This window comes from Musa acuminata, chromosome BXJ3-9, assembly GCF_036884655.1.
Source record: "Musa acuminata AAA Group cultivar baxijiao chromosome BXJ3-9, Cavendish_Baxijiao_AAA, whole genome shotgun sequence".
In the NCBI taxonomy this organism is placed as follows: Eukaryota; Viridiplantae; Streptophyta; class Magnoliopsida; order Zingiberales; family Musaceae; genus Musa; species Musa acuminata.
Window position 1 is genome coordinate 4,632,658 of NC_088357.1, and position 21,347 is coordinate 4,654,004.

General features: G+C 36.1%; 3 protein-coding genes across 4 annotated transcripts in view; 2 read left to right on the forward strand and 1 right to left on the reverse strand.

Moving 5' to 3' along the window:
- Nucleotides 1-1,128: 1,128 nt before the first annotated feature.
- Nucleotides 1,129-6,074, forward strand: LOC135649657 (probable protein phosphatase 2C 33). Its single transcript, XM_065168260.1, has 5 exons — nucleotides 1,129-2,056; nucleotides 2,656-3,042; nucleotides 3,181-3,298; nucleotides 4,879-5,102; nucleotides 5,265-6,074. Exons 1-5 carry the CDS (start codon nucleotides 1,817-1,819, stop codon nucleotides 5,589-5,591), a joined length of 1,296 nt encoding a protein of 431 aa, XP_065024332.1. The 5' UTR covers nucleotides 1,129-1,816; the 3' UTR covers nucleotides 5,592-6,074.
- Nucleotides 6,075-6,795: 721 nt separating this feature from the next.
- On the reverse strand, nucleotides 6,796-12,835 carry LOC135649930 (serine carboxypeptidase 1-like). Its single transcript, XM_065168906.1, has 14 exons — nucleotides 12,631-12,835; nucleotides 12,397-12,542; nucleotides 12,103-12,179; nucleotides 11,894-12,016; nucleotides 11,581-11,683; nucleotides 11,448-11,485; nucleotides 11,267-11,368; nucleotides 10,955-11,035; nucleotides 10,641-10,877; nucleotides 9,791-9,856; nucleotides 9,566-9,687; nucleotides 7,677-7,790; nucleotides 7,313-7,358; nucleotides 6,796-7,083 (listed from the first exon to the last, which is right to left on the reverse strand). The coding sequence occupies exons 1-14, from the start codon at nucleotides 12,780-12,782 to the stop codon at nucleotides 7,000-7,002; spliced, it is 1,491 nt and encodes a 496-aa protein (XP_065024978.1). The 5' UTR covers nucleotides 12,783-12,835; the 3' UTR covers nucleotides 6,796-6,999.
- Nucleotides 12,836-16,011: 3,176 nt separating this feature from the next.
- Nucleotides 16,012-21,347, forward strand: part of LOC135649688 (uncharacterized) — a 78,199-nt gene continuing 72,863 nt past the window's right edge. For both annotated transcript variants that reach the window (XM_065168329.1, XM_065168330.1), the window contains exons 1-3: nucleotides 16,012-16,384; nucleotides 18,665-18,746; nucleotides 20,537-20,640. In XM_065168329.1, the coding sequence (XP_065024401.1) occupies nucleotides 16,370-16,384; nucleotides 18,665-18,746; nucleotides 20,537-20,640 (201 nt within the window). In that variant the 5' untranslated portion in view covers nucleotides 16,012-16,369. The remainder of the gene's footprint in view (nucleotides 16,385-18,664; nucleotides 18,747-20,536; nucleotides 20,641-21,347) is intronic.

Sequence of the window (21,347 nt, forward strand, 5' to 3'; positions counted from 1 at the left end):
TTAACTCCCATCAAACTTGCTTTTACCTCTACGCCTCTTCATTTTTTGTGTGAGGATCATAATATAGTATGAATGATAGATTCGAAAAGGAGGAGGTAGTTGTCTAAGGTGAAGACAATAGAGTCGCAATTAATATGATCTTTTTATACGAGATGTATTTTATATAAAATTTTCAAGGTGGAAGCGATTAATTTTTTTAAAATTCGCATATAACTTGACTTTGAGTTGAAATCACACCTCCCAAAACATTGAATTATCTCTAAGAGAGAAGGCTTGACGTCTTGATAAGTCGATCATTGTTCTAAACTGCTTAAACTTAAATTAATAGTAGGTTATCTATTTAACCATGTAAATCAAATCTCCTTCCGCATTTAGCCAAATCACCAATGACTCGTCTCTTACCTCCGTCGTGCAGTGGATCGTGGCGCGCACCACTTTCCCATCTTTTGTGGCCGAGGAAGCAAGTGGATCTCGTGATGAGTCGTTTCCTTTATCGTCTTCACATCAACAGGCCGCCATCATCACATTTCACGAGTCCAGTGATTAAGGGAGTGCGTAACACTGTCGATGCTTTATCGTTCACGGAGGTTTAATTTGCATGGTTGGTTTCCACACCAACCTGTTTATAATAGGCAAAATCTTATATATTCGTATTCATCATTATCCACGACAATGCAAATTAGTCAGGTGATAAATGAGATCGAGTCGTCGAGGATAATCCACGATTAGTGGATAGGATCACCGTCGGATCTCCACATACCCATTAACCACTCAGGCCTCCGGCACGTGCCCTTGGCAACCACGGTAATACATGGGCTACCAGGCGAGACCGAATCACCCCTGGAAAGTATCGGGAGTGTATCAATCCCTCCGTTGTGGACCCCACACGTCAGAGGTGGCGTCATCCCTGAAACTTTTCGGGGTGATTCGGTCATATTGGAAAGGAACAGGAGCGGCCATAACTTCATATGCCCGAATTAGGATAACCCGTAGAAAACAAGGAAACAACTTTTTGCCTCGCCCGGGGACAAAGAAGATAAACCAGGGTGGATAATAACAAGAAGTATCAACCAAGAGAGAGAGAGAGAGAGAGGGGAAGAGAAGAACGGGAATAAGGGGAAGCATTAGAGCCACGGAATTGGACGAAGTTGGAAGACGAAGACGAAGACGATGAAGAGGAAAAGGTTAGGAGGGAAGGAGTAAACAGGAAGGAACGGGATGGAATCTGCCTTTGCCTTCTACCCTCAACCCCTTTAAAAGCCGATACTTTGAGAATAGATCCTTCTTCCCACCTCCACCTCCTCCTCGTTCTGTTCCTGCTTTGCATATCATAACTTTCTTCACTTCCTTCTTTTCAGGAAAATTCTTCTTCTTTTTTTCCCCAAGAACGAATCCTGCGCACGAATTTATTGCTTGTTTCTGTGTTGTTGTTGTTGTGATGTTCCGTTCAAGATTTAGATTTTGATTGTTGTTGTGTGTCTTGCAATCCGCCCCTATCCTTCTCGAATAAAAATCCTTCCTTTTACGTGATCATATAGGCGCATTCGTCTTTTTCATATGTTGTTGTTGTTGACGATGATGTTCTCGTTTGCTGTCTGTCAATCTCAAGCCTTCACGTATTCGATCGATTTTTCCAAGAAAAAAATTCCAGAAAAGGGACAAAGTTGAGCGGGGGAAGAAATTGGATCGATCGGATCGAGGAGCGTCAGCGGGGCGTAACTTTCGTGGGGTCTCCACGGATTCGCCAATCCGAAACGCTTTGTTTCGCTGCCTGGCTGCTCTGGAGTGCATACTGGATGTGATCAGGGCCCTTCCGATGGGTTCCTGTCTGTCGTCGGATGGCCGGAGCAGCGACTCTCGACCGTCGTCCCCGGCGACAGGGGCCAGGCGGCATCGGAGGGGCCCAAGGAAGCGGCCGCGTGGCTTGTCGGAGGAGGAGCAGCAACTCCATGGGATTCCCGGGAGGATGTTCCTCAATGGCGCATCCAGTGCCGCGTCTCTGTTCACCCAGCAGGGCAAGAAGGGGACCAATCAGGACGCCATGATCGTGTGGGAGGTTAGTTCAGATTCCTTCCGCTGTTATTTGGATTTATACATTTGAGTCGCTGTTATTGCATGTTAGGTGATGCTTTGTCTCTACGTTTGCCATGTAATGCTCCTATTGGCTTTTGTAGGTATCCCTTTTTGCTTAATTTGCTCTTCAGATGCATTCTGGAAATAAATCTCATAAAATACTGATTCAGCCTATTAAATAGCTTCTTTGTTATGATCGAATGCTTGTGTTCTTTGCTTCTGTTCAATCGATATTGGTTGTGTAAACTTTCCCTTTTGATAACTGAATGATTGTGGTATGCATTCAGTTGATGTAAATGGATTTAAGAGCTCTTTTGGATGTCAATGACTGCAATTTATTGTACAGAATATGTAATCAAGTTTTGAACACAAGTACTTTGGTTCTAAACCGTTTATAACATAAATCCATGGGCTGCATCATTTTTTTTCCTACTTTATCATTTGTTAGGTATTGCATTTTAGCATATGGTACATGTCGAATACCATTTGCTTCCTGCTCTTCAATGGTTTGGAATTATCTTTTTTTTTTTGTACAATGGCATTATCTTATATTCTCTGGACAATTTGATCTTTTGCATGCAGAATTTTGGCAATAGAAGTGACACTGTTTTTTGTGGAGTTTTTGATGGTCATGGTCCAAACGGCCACATGGTGGCAAGGAAAGTGAGAGATATTCTCCCTCTAAAGCTGTGTGCCAGTTGGGAAGCAAATACAGGAAATGATGAGGTCATAGAGAACAATATCGGCAATCCTGGTAGCGTGATTTCAGAGGAAACATCATCTGTGTTCCTCGATGAAGAATCCAGAGCTCTCACTGGTTTTGAAGAAACGGACAAGGATTCAGAAACCTTGACAACATTGGAAGACTCGTTCTTAAAAGCTTTTAGGGTAGTGGATAAAGAATTGAGATTGCATCCTGATATTGAGTGCATTTATAGTGGGACAACAGCAGTCACTTTGGTCAAGCAGGTTAACTATAAGCTATTAGCTATTAGCTTCCATCTTAGTTTTTAATGAATGATGAAGTATCAATGTATTATGTTTAGTTCTGAACAAATGCTAGATTTTTTTTTTGTGTGTGATAATATTTGTTTCATCCATCTTTAGGGCCAAGATCTTGTCATTGGAAATGTTGGAGACTCAAGAGCAGTACTGGGCACTAGAGATCATAATAACTCCTTGATTCCAGTTCAGTTGACTGTGGACCTCAAACCAAATCTTCCCAGTGTGTTCCTCTCCTCCTTTGTTTTTTGACTCTTCATAATTCAAATAATGCTTATGCATGTTTTATATAAACGCACTCCCTCATATTGGCATGTGTATTTATGTAGTCCATTTTGGACAGCTATCAACAGAGATGGCTGTTATACTTTCTGTGATGTTTGAATCTATAAGATGACTATATTTAATAATTTGTGACTACGAGGATGCCTGTCATTTGAACTATTTATTTTAATAATAGGATGACTATATGAATACTTATTACAAATGTAGGTAAATGCTGTTGATCATCTCTCTTGTTCTACCTGTCGTGAGATTCCCTTGGAGCGACTGTTAGACAATGATTGCTTCGGTGATTGATGATTTCTTGAATTCTATCATATTTTAGGTGCATTTTCAACCCATTTATGGATAATTAGAAAGGAGCCTCATCCAATTTTTTATTTACATTGTTTTAATAAGATACTTTGCAAAGTGAACAGACAGTGATGGATTAATGGTTATATCTTCATAAGTAGTGTTATACGGTATACCTACATCCTGAATGGGGTGTGTGTGTGTGTGTGTGTGTATCCTCCTGCAAATTTGACAAATTACATAATTGCTCCTCCAAAAATATCTTGCATAGATACCTTAATAACACAATTTATGTGCACCAATACCTTATTCGCATTCCGTCCATATGTACCAAACTAAGTCTAATTAAATGTCAGTTACTGCAAACCTAAGCTGCAAAATGTCTTGAATTTCCACTTAGTACTCTTCATGTTTACCCTTACAGAAGTAAATTTTAGCATAGGTGCCTTCTAGAAGTTTCTATACATCTTCAGAAGTTCTAGTCTCGACATTATGACAGTTGAGAGTCATCTGGTGTGATTGATGGCTCTTTCTGTTGCTATAATGTCTATCGATCACAAGGATATTTGTATTAATAATTTCAATTTATAAGGGTATTTATGCAAGTAGGTACATAGAGGGGCAAATGCATAATTTGACAAATCTACATGGGTATATTTTTAAAGAAATTTCTTCTGTTTCGGTGAGGGTTCAACGGATGACTTCATTCCTCATCTTTTCCTTATAAAATTTTATGACATTTATAAATGGCGGAAAGTGACAAGTCATTCGTTCTGTGGCACAATTTTTATGGTGGGTTGTTTTTTCAAATGGGACAATCTTGTAAAACTATTTGATCAAATATCATCCATGTGATTGTCATTGGCAGATGGAAAAGAAATCATATTTTTAGAAATACGATTACATTGAGCACCAGATTTGATATAAGATACTTTGTTTGAGAGTACTTCGTTGTTGTTCTCTAAATATTACATAATTTTGTTTAAAACCTCAAAAAAGCTAATTTTGATGCATAAGATAACTGCTAACTATATGTATTTGGATGGACCTAGCCGTTGGTCTTGCTCTTTTTCCTCTTCTATTTTGGTATTTCCTCTCATTTGAGCAACTTCTTAGATGGATGAGGATTGCCATTTGTTTTTTTATCACCAGTTTGCTACTTGTTTAATTTGTTCATTTGTTCTCCTATGGATATTTCAATGCAAACATTGTGCTTTTCTTTTACAGGGGAAGCGGAAAGAATTAGGCGTTGTAGGGGCCGTGTCTTTGCTCTCCGGGATGAGCCGGAGGTGGCTCGGGTTTGGCTCCCTAATATCGATTCCCCAGGCTTAGCCATGGCACGAGCTCTCGGTGATTTTTGTTTGAAAAAATTTGGCCTGATTTCTGTGCCTGAGATTACATATAGACGTGTCACTGAAAAAGATGAGTTTATCGTCTTGGCCACCGATGGGGTGAGATGTATTATGATTTCCCATGACCCTATTTCCATGTATCCAGCAAAATTCCTGAACTTAGTGTTAAATGCTTTCTCTATGATTATCAAATTAACATGACTAAGATGCCATCATGTTTTTGAAGAATTAACCTTACATGTTTATAGCTGATTTCGTCAGGTCTGGGATGTATTATCCAATCAAGAGGTGGTAGAGATTGTTGATACTGCTCCTACAAGGTCCTCTGCAGCTCGATATCTTGTTGAAACAGCAGTCAGAGCCTGGAGGATCAAGTATCCTACGTCAAAGATAGATGACTGTGCTGTGGTCTGCCTCTTCCTTGATGTAGAATCATCTAATGGTTCCTCCATTGAACGGACAAATGAAGGCGATGGGCCACTGGATGGCATGGAACTTGCAGGGTCAACTTCTTTGGACCAATCTAGCACACTCGGAGCTTGCACCGAGATTCAGCAGTATAAGGAAGATCAAGAAAAAGACAACTAGATCTCAATCATATCAACAACGCTCCTGTGATGATGGCACCCAAACGCAGGTTGGCGACTGTTTGTGCTGTACAGAGGTGTCCCAAATGCATACCTTATTTATACTGCCAAAATTACTGCTGCTTAGAAGCTGACAACCACCACCAAAAGTTAGCAACTAGCTTGGCAGTGGCTTAAGTGGTCTCGTGGACTAATTAAAGAAATCTACAGCTGGAATTCCTTTTTTTCACGAGAAGAGCAGCCTGACTGTATTCAAACGTCTAGGTGATCTCTCCGTGAGCTCCAAATGTCAAATGTCAAATGTCAGTGTGTAGGATTGCATTTGTTTTTGTACAATTCCAACTTGTTTATGTGGTTTGTTATAATTGTCATGTCCTTAATTAATTTGAGGAATCAATGCTTTACTTGATCATTGTTTTACTCTGATCATTGTTCTGTATTCTGTAAACTGTACTATGTTATTTATTTATTTATTTATTTATTATATCTCTTGCTCTTTATATGAATTGTGAAAGCTATTGTTTTGCCTTCCCACAAGCACATCATTATGTATCATTTCGACTTTAGTGAGTTGGGATCATTCCACTTCATGTCTATGCAGGTTCAGAAAGGATATGACAAGAGGACAGCAAGGAAGAATCTTTTAGTAAGTATTGAGGATGAGATCCAGCAAGATGGTCCTGACAGATCTTGTACGAAGAAGACTACAGCTTTGGATGAGGTTGCCAGCATGGATAAATGTGATTTGATCAGCTGGCAAGTGGATCGAGTGACGTGTAAATATACCCTTTTGTTCTCCCTTTTTTGTCTGGATCACAAATTGCGTCAAGTTGTTCGTATATGGCAGATGTTGATCCAGAAAGTTGCAGAAGAGATATAGCCTGATGTGGGACAACTCATCCTTGTAGCTGAAGCGAGTGACTGCTGAGAGTGAGCAGAGTGGCAGGGAGAGAGTGAATAGACAGTATTGATGTCTTAAAAACATATCAAAGTATTGAAAAAGGGAAGTTCTTCATCAAAGGAATACACTTCTCCTTTGAAACTTAGTATCATGAATTTAGATGTTGCATAACCCTACTAAATTAAGTTCCATTTCCCATAGCTTTGGCATGGAAACTCATGTTATACCACTGTTATGAATAAGCTCCATGAAGATTATATAGCATCAGCATCATTCTGCAAAGAAATTATGGCTGGAAGGAATGTAGTACAAAAGTTAGTGCATTCTGACATAATATAATTGTCTCCTTGGAGTTTGACATTGCAGGATTGTAAGAGATTAACTATAATTCAAACATATCGAAATTAGCTGCAACAATTTCCTCATGGTGCACCGAATTTTGTGGGTCACATTTAACCAAACACATGATTCCATGAAGGAATGCAATGGAATTTGAACATTTTCTGTTTCAAATACTTCCGCCTGCCAACCAACGTGCGTAGAAGGCCAATGCCTCTCTCGGCTTGTATTCAGGAACAGTATGACCAGAACCCTGCAACAAGATCACAAAAAATGTATTAGCGAAAGATACTGCAAGAAAATTATGCTGATCAAAAGACAATGAATATCTATACTGTAAGGAGCAATTCCTGATCATCACATTTAGAGGAACTTATGATTGCCAGCATATTACAAATGACTGAAGAAACAGATCTTAGTTGACAGCAGTATCATTCTAATGACGGTTTACTTGAGGATATAAAACAAGTTGACATGCCTACCTTTATGGTAAGAAAGGTAAGATTATGCTCGTAGCCTTGGGTGTATCTGTAGGAAAAATCGACCAAAGGAATGAGTGTAACAATTTACAATCAATTAAATATGCAATGGATATTTCTTTCCCTAGGTTCATTTTTGGTGGTATATATTTGGGAGTCGCAAGATGGATCTTGTTATAGAAGACAAAGAGAATGTTGTACCCTCAAACATGCTATGGAAAATATTTCCATGTCATTTACAATATAAATCATGATACAAGAATTGAAAGCTAATCAACTCTGATGCACCAAGAATTTTTCCATAAGCATATACTTTAATGTGTCTAAGCATGTAAGAGAGTGACTGACAAGAGGTTAAAACACATACCCAGCAACTTGTTTATCGAAATACCAAGGTCTCCACTCATCTAGGACTTGATATCCCAGTGACCGAGTCCATGCTTGGCTACCAGTGTAAGGTACACACATATCATGGTCGCCACTGCCACAGAGGAACAAAATTGCATCATCTCACCAAAGGCCAATCCAAACAGTTGGAAATTTTAACCTAGAAAATGGCCATCATTTTTAAATTTGAAGGTGAAACAATTTATTTGAAATGTTGAACCGACAACTGAAGTAAAAGAAACAGTAAATATTCATCAAAAGAAGCAATGATCTAGCAAACATTTTTGGGAAGGTATAGGAGGACCATAACATTATGGCTTTCTGCAGATAATTTGAATCAGATAGGAAGTTTTAATGATAGCATTAAAAGATAGTAAAGGCCCTTTGGTTCAGGGATATTAGCAAGTGATAATTTCCAGGTCTTATCAGACTCAGGTTTAGCAGATCTGAGATGATCAATCTTTAGCCTAGTTGGTTGGGGTTAGGTAGCCAGGGCTAGACAAGATGATCATACTTAAGTTGGCTATCCTAGATGTTCCCTGATCAATATAGAATTGATTTACTATAAGCCCAAGTTTAATTGGATTGGGTAAGAGGAATCCTGAACTAAACATGTGAGTGCTAAGAACATGTATAATAGGTCTGTAAGCATTGCCAAGAAATCCCAAGCCAATACCATCTATTATTTTGGTACATGCATTGCTCACAGATGCACTGGGCATGATATCTCTAAAGATTGACAATCATCAAGACTGAAAAGCACATGTAATGAAATATGGGTGAATCCTTGTAAAAAGTTGCAATTTTGGTGGGAAATTGTAAAATTTGACAAAGGGGTCTATGAGAAAGAAGCTTGAAAAACCAAATAAAAGTTAGGAAAAAATTATCTGCCGGTATCATCAACAACATGCAATAAGTCAGCCATCAAAGGCCGGCATCACACAATTAACCAAACTGATTGTTCTTTTGGTTAACACGACTTTTAGACCAAAATAATGAAAATTTTTAACAGAAGCTGGTTTTAAAGTAAATCAAAGTTTGAGCCAGGATCTATAGTTCAAGCTTTCACTGATATGATTGAGGCAGGATCCAGAGTTAACACCTATTTTACTGAGAAATCAAATGATAATAATTAAAAAAAAAACTAATTATATAAAGAAATAACAAAGTTTGAGAAAGAAAATAAGAAATTAAGAAGCTCAACCTAAGCAAATAATTCAGCAATGATACAAAGAAATGACACATAGTACATGATTTCTACCAAAAGGCCACGACTTTGGAGTCATGCACAAGATATGACTTTGGAGCCATGGACAAGACATCTCACATGCAGGTTATTGGCTGAATATCGGTGCCCCAGACCCCAGTAGCCAGAGAGTTAGTGGGGTTTGCATGTGGCTTTCTATCGGAAAAAAAAAAAGCATAACAGCAATAGCTTTAAAATTAACTGGTAATATCAAAGGTGTCACTACTGATCATGGAAGTTGAGGCGTGGGGATTATGTTTGGACCATATTGCCAACTATAGAAAAACATTTGCAGGGAGAAGGCTTCCCTAGAAGTGGAGGGATGAAGTGCATACCAAATTTAAGTGCAAGATGCATGAACCAGGCACTTCTGAAGTTGCAAAGTAGATTGTTATTCTTACCATGATCTCACCAAGATGACATAAATAAACAAAAACAATTGAATGCAAAGCATAATCAAACTAGAAACTATTTCAACTTTGTGGAAACTTAAACATGGTCTGAATGGGAAAAATATCACTGCTTCTGCGGCTCTGCCACCACCAGAACAATATAAGTTGCCTTTGTAGTTCTAATTGAAACATATCAAAAGAATACCACAGATTTCTGCAAGGATAAGTTACCTGAATATGAGTGCACGGTAACCACCATATGTAAGGTTCTTGTGATACTTGATCATACTTCCAGCATCATGCTGGAAGGAAATATTATCTGTACACAACTCCCATGGACCCACTACACTTACCTGAATTGTTTCATATGAGAGGCAAAAGAATATAAGACAAACAATTTAGTACTTAAGTAATTAATTGCCTTATAACTTCTTATCTATACTCTGGATCATATACCGGTTGAGCATGTATTGCAGATCTCACTGCTTCATTGTTCAGCCATGAAGTTGCAACTTCATCATCCTACAAAATAGTCAAGATTAGGAATCGCAAATGATGCAAGATAACCAATATGATCTAAAGATAAGTGTAGATGTTGATCTCTCCAAAGCCAGTACTTTCAGCATCATCTTTCATCTGGGGTATCAAATTTTGCTAATTATGAGTATAATTCCTAATCAATGAATTTACAACATAGGATAATTATACAGACATGGCTATGAAACAATATTTGTATTGAATAATGACCCACAACTAAGAAGATAATGATGATTTATGCCCAGCCATCATGATGGGTTGGGTACAAAAGTTATAATACACAGTCAAGCATGTTCTAAGACATTTACACACATAAGAGTAAATCAGTGAATATAATTGGACTATTAATAGTCAGAAACCAAATGAAAGGTTGTGCCAGTACTAACCGTGCAACAACAGATAGACCAATATATAGAGCAAGAAGGTATGAGAACTCATTCAACCAAATACTTTGAAAAACATGGGACAAAGAGAAAAGGTCAAAAAACAATAACATTATGAACAAAAATAGCGTCTAAATAACTAGAAATATACAACCAATCTAATAAATTTTAAAAATAACATAGACTATATAGATTAATGGTATTTGTGTTTATATTCTGTTGAAGAATTACGAAAAGGATCGGACTTTGGAATTGGGTCAGATTTGGGGAAAAAATCCATGTCAATTATTGGACAGATCTGAATAACAGGCTCATAACCTAAACCTCAAGATTATTTAGCAGCCAAATGACAAATTCGTCAAATTCACATATGCCATAGTACTTACCATACAAGGAACTGAACTACCAAGTTCTGGCCATGTCGGGACATGTCCTTCTCTTACTGGAGCTCTCAGAGGCCAAGAACGACCAAAAATTCTTTTTCGAACAGGCAGTGGTCGATTGGTCTCCCCCAATCTTCTGAAACTTGATGGCAACTTGTTATGACGAACGGTAACTTTCCTGATTTCAGGCCTATGGTAGCATGGTTCAAGGATATCATAAATGTTGAGGTCCTCAAGTGCCTGGATATGAAGGATGAAAAGCTCTATGTATCATTAGGAAAAAATAATTGATTGAGAATAAAAAAAAAAATTATAACCTTATCAACTTTTGCTAGCTTGGTTTCACAGATTTCATTTTCTGGATTCCAGTAGCTTCCCTTACAAGCAGTATTAACCTCCTGAATAGCAGCACACAATCTTATAACTGGGTTAAAAAGCAAATGAAATTGCATGATGAACAAGCAGATAAGAATATCCACCTAAGCGATAGCTATGTTAACCTAAAAGTTAAGATTAAAATCAAGTTCAGCATTATAAGAAATTAAGAATTAAGAATTAAGAAACTCCTATTGTGAATCTTAGTAGCTTCAGAAAATGCATTCAGTGACTTGGCATGGTGAAAACAATACCTGAAACAAGTTGGTTGATATAAGACCCATTCCATATGCAAATGGTACAAGAGCATCACCATCAAATGCCTCATCAGTGACACCGTTTCCAACCATATAGCCCTGTATGGAGAATAAGGGTGTTAAAGGTATATCTTCGTGTATGGTGAGAAAGAGAACAAAGTGCTCAACATATTCCGACCTTGAAATTCAGAGTAGGCGTCATGCCAGATTTAATTCCTGTAAGAGACTTTGATTAATAAACAAAGACAGAGAAGAAGAAACTAATCATATCCTCTAAAATAGTGTACATCCTCTAAAATAGTGTACCATACCTTGAACAACTTCAGAAGCAAGAGTTGGAACGTAAACTCCAGCATACGACTCTCCAGAAATGTAAAATGGATTTTCAAGGAACTCTGGATATTCCCTAAACCACTGCATGGACAATCAAATTATGTGGGAAGGAAAAGAATTAGGCTCCTGCTAGATAAAGCATACAAAACAACTGATGTAGATAGAATCAAATTTCAGATATAGTTTTGTTATATTTCAGAAGTCTGAAAGGAAAATTATTTATGTTATCTGGACCAAAGTACTACTTTTTTTTATTTTCTAAAAGTACTACTTGAATATGTTAATTCACACCTTCAAAAGGAAGGTGTGTGAATCAGAAGCTGTCTTCAGATCCCCAGTATTGTAGTCCGACTGATCCGTCGAGTATGACATTCCTACTCCAGCCGGAGAGTCCAAATAGATGATGTTAGAGACCTGAGATCCAAAATTCATCAGAATGATCAGGAAGCAGGGAAACCATAAAAATTGCCAAGCTCCCAATCCAAATCAAAATGGCGGACCTTCGACCAACTATAAGGATTAAGATGCAGCTGTGGAAGGCTCCCACTCGCCACCCCCGATTGAAAATTGAATGGACCTGTTATGCAGACTAAAACTAAGGATCCACGATACTGAAAAAGCTGGTGTTTTTCCCGTGCTAACTACAGTTTCAGAGTAAATTGGCTTCTCATTTATTCAAAGACTTTTGATACTAGAGAGTGATACATCACGTCAAGAGTTTAAATTAGAAGAGAATATAACAGAAGATTCTGTAAGGATTAGTCTGGAGAATAGCATTCACGTAACCATTGTACCATGCTCATAAACGAAGCCGTCGAAGCTGGAGCATCCCGGTCCGCCATTAAGCCAGAGCACCACCGGATCCTTGGAGGGGCTTCTCTCGGAGACCACAAAGTAGTAGAAGAGCTTCCTCCCATGGTCCTCATCTACAGTCACAAATCTATTCCCCGCATAGAAAAGGGGAAAAAAGATCAAAGAACGAGAATATACGAATACCAAGAAGGCCTTATTCTATCAGTACTCGATACCCGGCATAGTGAGCCGATGGGAACGTTCCATTGAATCCTGGCAAGTAAGTGACGCGAGCATCCTCGGGGGCCGACGAGGACAAGTAGAAGCCACCGCTGAGGAGCAGCAGCCCCAGCTGGAGAACACATCGGCGAGAGGTAGAATTGGCCATGCGTTGCCGCAGGGAGATATCGCCGCCGTGGAATTTAAGAACAGGAAAAGCTTCGGATCCAAAACGTTTCCATTACATTGGGGACTGGTGGGGCCCGCGACGGATGATGGGTTGGTCGACCCATACGGGGCCGCTGTCAGTAATTGATTTCGCAGCACGCGTGCGAATTGATTCTTTTGTTTGGATTGGGTACAAAACAGATTTATGTATGGGTTATTTAAACCGTCCATCCCACTCTCTCTTATCTTAACCGTCCTTTTAAATAAATATGGTTCTGCTGGCCTTTTTCGTATAAGGTCAGTAGACGGTTGAGATTAAAACAAGTAAGATGGACGGTAATACATGCTCTTTTATGAATCAAATTGCAACAAGTTTGCATGCGTTTTTGTTCGTGACGCGTGCTTTATTGTCCCCCACTCGTCTCGTACCATCACATTGGCGAAGCGTCCGAGCTAACGACAAAAGACAGAAGCAATGAGAACAGACGTTTTTTTTCCCCTTATCCTAAAAAAAAAATCATTTACTGAAAAAGGATTACATTTTTTATTATAGTATTTCATTTCAAAATATTTATATTTCAAGAATTTTTATTAATTATTTATTATATTTAAAGATTTTTCTCAATATTTGGATAATGATTCTTTGCAAGTAAGTCATGAAGATAACTCTTTTATTTGCAATATATATATATATGTATACAATATATATTGCTTTTATTTATGTTAAGTTTTTTTTATCAAGTGAGATTTTTTTTATCCTTCTCTATTTAGTCGATCTTTTTCATAATACATAAACCTTTTTGTGCTATTTCTTATCTTCCACTTAATATTTTCCCTTTTATATTTCGTTTATTGTTTTATTTTAATACTTTTAAAATTTTACTCTCCTCCAGTTTTATATTATTTTATATTTTATATTTTTATATGAAGATCTATTCTATTAATTTATCATCTTGAATTCCTTTTATGAGTACATGTTCTATGCTTGCCTTTTATTTTCTTTTATCTTTAGTTCTACTATCTCCTTTCTCTTGAATCTTTATATTTAATTTTTTTATTAATTAATCGACAAGGGTTTTAATTCTGGTTGTTTTAATCAACCCTGCTTGCCATCTGGTGTTATTATCTAATCATATGTAGTTAGATATTTTGTAATTTTTGTTTAGTATATTTGTTTTATAAAACAAATATCAAATTTATTCATGCATATCAAGATGACGAGTTAACAATGATTTTACTCATAATACTTCGATGATACGCTAATAATATTTCTTGACATTTTTAATACATAATTGATATTTTTAATTATTTTTTACCGTAAATATTACATTTGATTGCAGACAATATCCTGACTCGGTCGTCATATTGATGTGCCAAAATATATTCTTTTGTGCGCATTACTTGTGTATGTTTTCGAACATCATAATTAAAATCCTCGAAGGTTTCACATCATCAAATTATTTGATGGGACATTGAGCAATTCCAACCAAAAGTTCCATGCACCAAACAAATGGTAAGTTATTGATCTCAGTTTTGGTTGTTTAAACATTTTATTTCGTTGTTATATAGCCAAATTATACCATTCATGTTAGTAATCGAACCAAACCTTCTTATACACATATTAAGCCTTTCATTGAAGCTTCATTACATCAAAATTAAATGCATGACATTTTCTAAAAATATACCTTAAGAAAATGTTACACTTATCAATTGGAATATTGGGTGAAAAAAATTTGTAATGTTTATTCCTAAATGTTGATCATAAAAATATTCGATCGATAAGATTAATTATCGTGTGATCGTTTTGAATATTTCAATTAGGGATCGAATAAATAAATATTCTTTCTTATGGGAAAGATATGCTCCTGAGTCTCGTAAATATAATGTCGATATAATTCAATCATCATTTTTTTAATATTATTACGTGAAGATAAATAATCATGTGTTTTATTTTTAAAATTTTTCTTTATTATAAAATATTTAAAGGATGATATAACTATTCATTTTGGGTTTTTTCCCCCATGGTATCATTCATCTTTGGTTCTATCTAGCGGTGCCCTTATTCCCTTGGTTCCAAAAATATACTAGATTGCACATTCCAAAACATCATATTATTTTGTGAATATATTAGAAATAAGTATATACAAAATATACTATAATTGAAATAAAGACACATAATATAGTATAAACTAACTTATGATTGTTTTCAAATAGACAAATATATTGGTTGATATTTTAGAATATGCAAAAAAATTTATATCATATGATATATTTGAATATTGTTATATCATTTTTTATCTCATCATTCATAATATTATGTAATTGGAACTTAGGAATTTGTTGTTATTGTTATTGTATTTATAACATTGTAAACTTAAACAAAAGATAATATAATTAATAAATATTAACTTAAGATACAATACAAAGTACTTTCTTACTCTCGGTGCAATTTCAAAAATATATTTTTATTTATTTATAAAAATATAAAAGACTTGACTTTTATATTAGTCACATATTTTTTTAATGTGACTATAGTATTTTCATCAATGTATCAACAATACTATAAATATAAATAAAAACATTGCAATTAAATCTGTTCACTTAATCGATCGCTCCAATGTGCAAATGACCAAAGCTATTTTATTTAGGATGTTGTGGGCATTTGGGTAAGAGAAAAAAAATAAAAAATAAGAATTTACTGATGATATATCGCTACATCTTAATTTAAGCCTTTATAATCAAAATTTCAGATATATATTTTAATAAAAAAGATAATTCGAACATGGCCAAATCCGACTGTATGATGCAGAAATATTACCCTAATTGGGCCATCAAGACGTATAGGATTGATCACGATGATCGAGACCGAGTCCCGTTTGGTGATGATCGGGCTTTAGAATTATATAAAAATAAAAATATTAAATTTAATTTCGGTTTCAATTCCCAAAAATTAAATTTTATGTGAAATAGCATGCTATTATCCTTCACATTTAAGGACTGACGCACAGGATGAGAAAAATGTGAGCAACAGAAATTTCCAGACTAACTTGCCGTTGGGTTCAAGCACCAGCGACGCTTACCTTCTTACCACGTGACGCCAATTACTCTTTTCCAACGCCACCAAACCTCGATTTACGTGGCCCATCAGATCGGACGGTCACGAATCACTCATCCGTAACGATTGCGGGATCCCTTACGGTCGGCTATAAAACGGTGCCGGCCTGCCTCCTCTCATTTCCGTTCCGTTTTCTCGACTCTCTCTCCAACGCCCCACCCCCACCCTTCCTTATACGAGACGCTCGTCGCCCTCACTTCGGTTGTTTCTCGACTTGTCTCCTCCTCCTCCTCCGCCTCATTCTCCACCCCACGAGGCCCGAGCTCCGCGTCTCGTCGATTGCCGGTCTCTTAGATTCCCATAGATCGACGCCGATCCGCGACTACGGTCGCGAGGCTAGGGCATGGAGCCTGTCTTCATCGGGGCTTAGCAAGTCGCCGTGATCCGTTTTCTCGGGCGGCAAGGCTAGGGCATGGAGCCGGTCTTCGTCGGGGCTTAGCAAATCGCGGTGATCCGTTTTCTCGGGCGGCACTATGTTGGAGGCGCACGTAAGATTCTTCTCGTTCGTTTATTGTTGATTTAGATGGCAAAATATGAGCCGATAGGAAGACCCAATGGGTCGTGCGCATATCAATGTTTGATCGATGGTGTTGCTGATAATTGGGTCGTTGGCACCTCTGATATCCTTGGTTCCACCTGTGATCTCGCTAGAGTAGCATTTCTTCTAATTATACTTGTTAGAGGCAACGGAACTTCACATGCCGTAACCCTATCCATCATTACCTAAGACGTAGGTTACCGTCAGCGAACTATTATATTGGAAGTAATCGTTCAGAATAGCTAAAGCATCATAATCAAAGATGGAGAATTCATCTTATGGGGGCCCTATGGTTTTACATAAATTAAATCAGTCACCTAATTCTAAAAATTGTATACAGTTTGTTAATCTAAACATCATTATTAAAGTTAACGGAGATACCAATTAATAAGTTGAGATTTGAGATGTAATTGATTCTGTTTCATTTAGAAAAACATGCACTACAGAATCCACCAGAAAGTATCTAGTTGGTTCTACTATCAGAATATTGGACTTGTGAAGAGCCTTATGTTCAACATCAGTCAATCCGGTCTAATGGAATCATTGTATATTTCGTGAAGAAACTAAACAACCAAAATTTATGAAAATCCGAACAAATGCATTACTCGAAGTGGATAGGAATTTAGTTGATCGAACCATTGAAGAAATTTAATGTTCTTTAATAGTCCCCTATCAAGCGTCAAAACTTATCCTACATAATCTTCTTGGACCAATATTTAGAGAAAGTTGAAAAACCATGAGCAATAAAGAAAAATGTCACATAGATATGAACATTGGCTGTGAAACTAAAATCTAGGCATTAACAAAGACTAAGAGAGGCATTAACAAAGACAGCGAGAGAAGTGAGTCCAAGCATACCCGGAGGCTTTGAAAGCCGATCAGATGAAATGCAAAACAAGGAACAATTTCACATTGGGCCTTTCATTTTGAAAATGATATTTTTTCCAATTTGCTCTTTATCATTAAAGAATGGTGTTATCACACATTGATTCATAGTGAAAAGGTTACCCAGAAAAAAAAAAGGGAAAGAGAAAGGGGTCAGTTTGGGATTTTGGAATCTTAATATTTGAAGTACAATAACATACGCCCCCTCCCCTAAAGGATCATAGTGGTTATCTACAATCATTATTCATTTTTAATCTGATTTAAATCAATTGTTGAACGAGAAAAGTGATCTTTAAATAGTCATGACTACTGCATGCAGTAGAACCAGACACGGTCAAGAGAGGGTTCCGCTACAACAGTTGTGCTTTTGTTGTGTGAGGTTGTCTTACATGTTCAGGGTGAAAGGTAGAAAAACAAGGGTGGAGGAGGTGATAGGTCAGTGATAGTTGATGCTAAGGAAGGAAGGAAGTGCAATGTAGTGGAATATGAGAGAAGAAGGTGATGTGTTGTCATGGGCATAACATTCTATTTTAGATGCTGTGATGCCTTGTGCTTGAGTCTATGTGCACTAGTGCTTCACAATTATGACAAAAAAATAAAAAATAAAGCAAGATAATAATCAAAGTAATGATAAGATAAACTATAGCAAAAGATATCTGGATTACTATATCATAAAAAATCAATGCTTAGTGGTATCTTAAATGGGCATCAGGATTATCATAAGATGCAAAACTTGTGTGAAGGTATAGTATGCTAGTCAATATAATCTATCTGAAATGATTAAAAGAACTACAAACATATCATATACATAAATCTCAAGTGTACCAAGGAATATCCATAATCTCCAACTTTTACAAAATTTTAAATAATAATACTTTATATGATGCTACTAATTAAAACCTTGATTGTCTTTCAGTGCCCTTCCTTTTGCTTGAGGGGATTTTCAATTTTTCTTGGGAAAAAGATCCAACTTAACACCCTAGCTTCAATGAGTGGTTTATTACTAGTGCGATATGCTTTAGTAATCTGAAATCGTGACATTGTAAGAACTTATATGTATTATTTATGACACTACTGATCACAAGGGAGAAGCACAAATGAATTCTTTAATGCCTAAAAAAGCATTGTACTTTTAAATGTTGAAATACTGTAAAAACAGCATGCATATCAAAGTCGTGTTAAACATTAGCCTGAAGAATAATTTTTTTGTTTATTTAATTGTTTGTTGTATTATTGATGGTTGACTTATTTTGTTCTCTTTCAATGATCCATGTACTGTCATATTAATGCAAGATGATATGGAAATGCTAGTCCTAATGAGCTTTGCTTTGTGTCACTATAATAGGTTCTCTATCTGCTTCGGAAATATTTGGGAGAATATGTTGAGGGGCTTTCTGTTGAAGCTCTTAGAATAAGTGTTTGGAAAGGTTCGTACATCTTACATGAGTTTTGCAAAGTTTGTTATGATCATTGCAAGCTTCACTTTCTTTCTTTCTTCCTATTGCTATAGAATATAGATACTCTCTGTATTTGAAAGCATGCTTAAATTATATAATATCGCCAGAGTTTTTGATATCTTTGTTTGTTTTTTTAGCTGCTAATGAAATTCGTTTGGAAATAGGATTTACTTGACCAATTTACCACTAGGTTTGCCATTCTTAGATGACACTTTGGGTTTTGAGTGAGAATTATTTACCAAGAAGGCAATCCCTCTTCTCTTGCTCTAATTATTATCGTCATCTCTTCCATCATTTACCAGTCCTTAATACTGTCTTGATTGCAATAATAGTGTCTCTTATCCCTTTCTTTGCCTTTCTTGCTCTAGTCCTCCTTAAAAGGAAAGTTTCCTTTTCTATGTCTACTATGTCTAGTGGAAGTACTCTTACTCAGATTGTCTCTACCTGATCTGGATCAAATTAGACCCCAATATAGAACTGTGTTCATATGTATAGGGTATGGGTTGAAGTTATTATTCACTGTAAGTTTGGGTCTGGGTCTATTTTCTGTATGGATGGATCTGGGCCTGTTTAAATTACCAGTGAATATGTGAAATATATTTATCATTTGCATTATGCTATGGAAGATAAAATATAAGCTGTACATAAAATAAAAAGTAAGCTTCAAATAGGATTTGGTACTAGATCATGGTTCTTAACTTCTTATGTTCATTATTTAGCAGAATTTGATTGCTAATTTGAATTTTTTATTTATTTGCCTTCTACAGTTTGTTTGTTTTAACTCTCATATCCCTTCATATGCTCTTTCCATATTATCTTTAATCCATTGGAGCTTAGGTATTAAACAATTTTGAATTTAATAGTTAATTAATTCTTTTAGGATGAAGTAAATTTGAGCCACAACTTGGTTTTTAAGTATTTTCACTTTACAATTAATGTTGTTTTTGTTTTATCAATTAGTTTCTTGTTCTTGATCGGTCTTTGGACCTGAATCCTGCATTTACCAAATCATTTCTGCCTGACCTGGACCGTGATCTGAATCTGACAATAAAGTTCAGCTGATTGGTTGGGGCTTCATTTCACTACCTGTATCCGTTCCATTTGGTGTTACATGTTGCAGATTAAATTTATTTATATCAATCGTCACAATTGTTGTGATACTGATGCTGTCTCAATGTCTTCCTTCTTTGAAAATTGAGTGGTTCTCTCCTACATTGTTACAAAAACATTATGGATACTATTGTTGCACATGGAAGTAATTGTAGAAACATATTGGAAGTAACATGTCAGGCTGTTTTTCTGTTAAAAATTATTACTGACAAGATTCTGTATGGGTATCAGAAGTTGTTTCATCATGCAATTCTAACTGTTCCCTGCCAAATTTAGTTTATTTTAAAAAAATTGTTAGTTGGCTTCTGTAATTTTTCTCGAATGGCTTCATATGCTATTTCTTTCTTTGGTTGAATGAAAACTTAACTACTTATAGACTGGATTGACTTTTGCATATTTTTCTCTAGTGCTTTTCATTAAAAATGTTATCTGTTTTTTTTTTTAAAACAACATTGTGTAACTTATTGTTGCCAGTCTGTATATCATTAGTTTGCATCCAATTCTGCTGGTTTTTGTCTCTAATTTTCAACTCCTTGCATAGTGATTCTATGATTGTCATCTTTGCTAATTACATACATAGAATCGATCTTATCTGGCTTTATTTCTCCACATTGCAATTTTCTTATCAATTGTTCTATTTTTTATTAAAGGTGATGTTGTTCTTAAGGATTTGAAACTGAAGGCCGAGGCATTGAATTCTTTGAGGCTTCCTGTAATTGTCAAAGCTGGATTTGTTGGAACAATAACATTAAGGGTAGGTTTGCAGTGTAGTTGCTTCTTTTTCATCCGTGCACCTGCATAAATTTGCCTAAGTAGGTATTAAGAATAGAGGTCAATTTCTTATCCTTATTGAAGTTTGACAAAACTTGCCTCTTTTTTCATGATATTGTGCGTTGTGATAGAATTGTAGGAGTATATTTAGAACATTTATCACCAAAAAAGATATTAGTTATATTTATAATTGTTCAATGAAATCTATGCTACTTATTTGCATAAACATCTTTGTTCATGTACCAGGTTAAGTTGTAATTTTGATAATATAAGGAATATCATGTTGCTTAAAAAGTGATTGGTGGTCGTCCTGACGTAGGTTTAATTGTTGTTTTAACTTTTAGTGATACCATATTAAGTTTTGCTATCTTTTAAGTTTTAAATATAGTTGTACTTCTTTTAAATTTTAATATATCTTAGTTACCGCTGCAAACAATTATTTATCTGTCTATTTGAGTTTCAGTAAGGGTCCAACTGATTAAGAATTGTTACTTTGTTTTTTACTTGTTTTCTTTATTGGCTTAAGGAGTCTCAATTCTTAAAGGTTCCAGGAGTTGTATAACATAGCAGTAAGATGATATGGGCACATATATAGAAAGAATCAGTTTAGGATTTTCTGCATTGTGATTAATTCATCAATGATTCTATTCTTTTGCAGCTGGCAGGCTCTCCATTTATTTTCTTCTATCA

Excerpts from the sequence above, each read along its gene's own strand:
- LOC135649657 (XM_065168260.1), top strand. The coding sequence starts at position 1,817 with ATGGGTTCCTGTCTGTCGTCGGATGGCCGGAGCAGCGACTCTCGACCG. Across the intron at positions 2,057-2,655 it reads ACGCCATGATCGTGTGGGAG|AATTTTGGCAATAGAAGTGA; the intron begins GTTAGTTCAGAT and ends TTTTGCATGCAG. Across the intron at positions 3,043-3,180 it reads CAGTCACTTTGGTCAAGCAG|GGCCAAGATCTTGTCATTGG; the intron begins GTTAACTATAAG and ends ATCCATCTTTAG.
- LOC135649930 (XM_065168906.1), bottom strand. The coding sequence starts at position 12,782 with ATGGCCAATTCTACCTCTCGCCGATGTGTTCTCCAGCTGGGGCTGCTG. Across the intron at positions 11,036-11,266 it reads TATCAACCAACTTGTTTCAG|GAGGTTAATACTGCTTGTAA; the intron begins GTATTGTTTTCA and ends GCTGCTATTCAG. Across the intron at positions 7,084-7,312 it reads TTACCTTTCTTACCATAAAG|GGTTCTGGTCATACTGTTCC; the intron begins GTAGGCATGTCA and ends ATCTTGTTGCAG.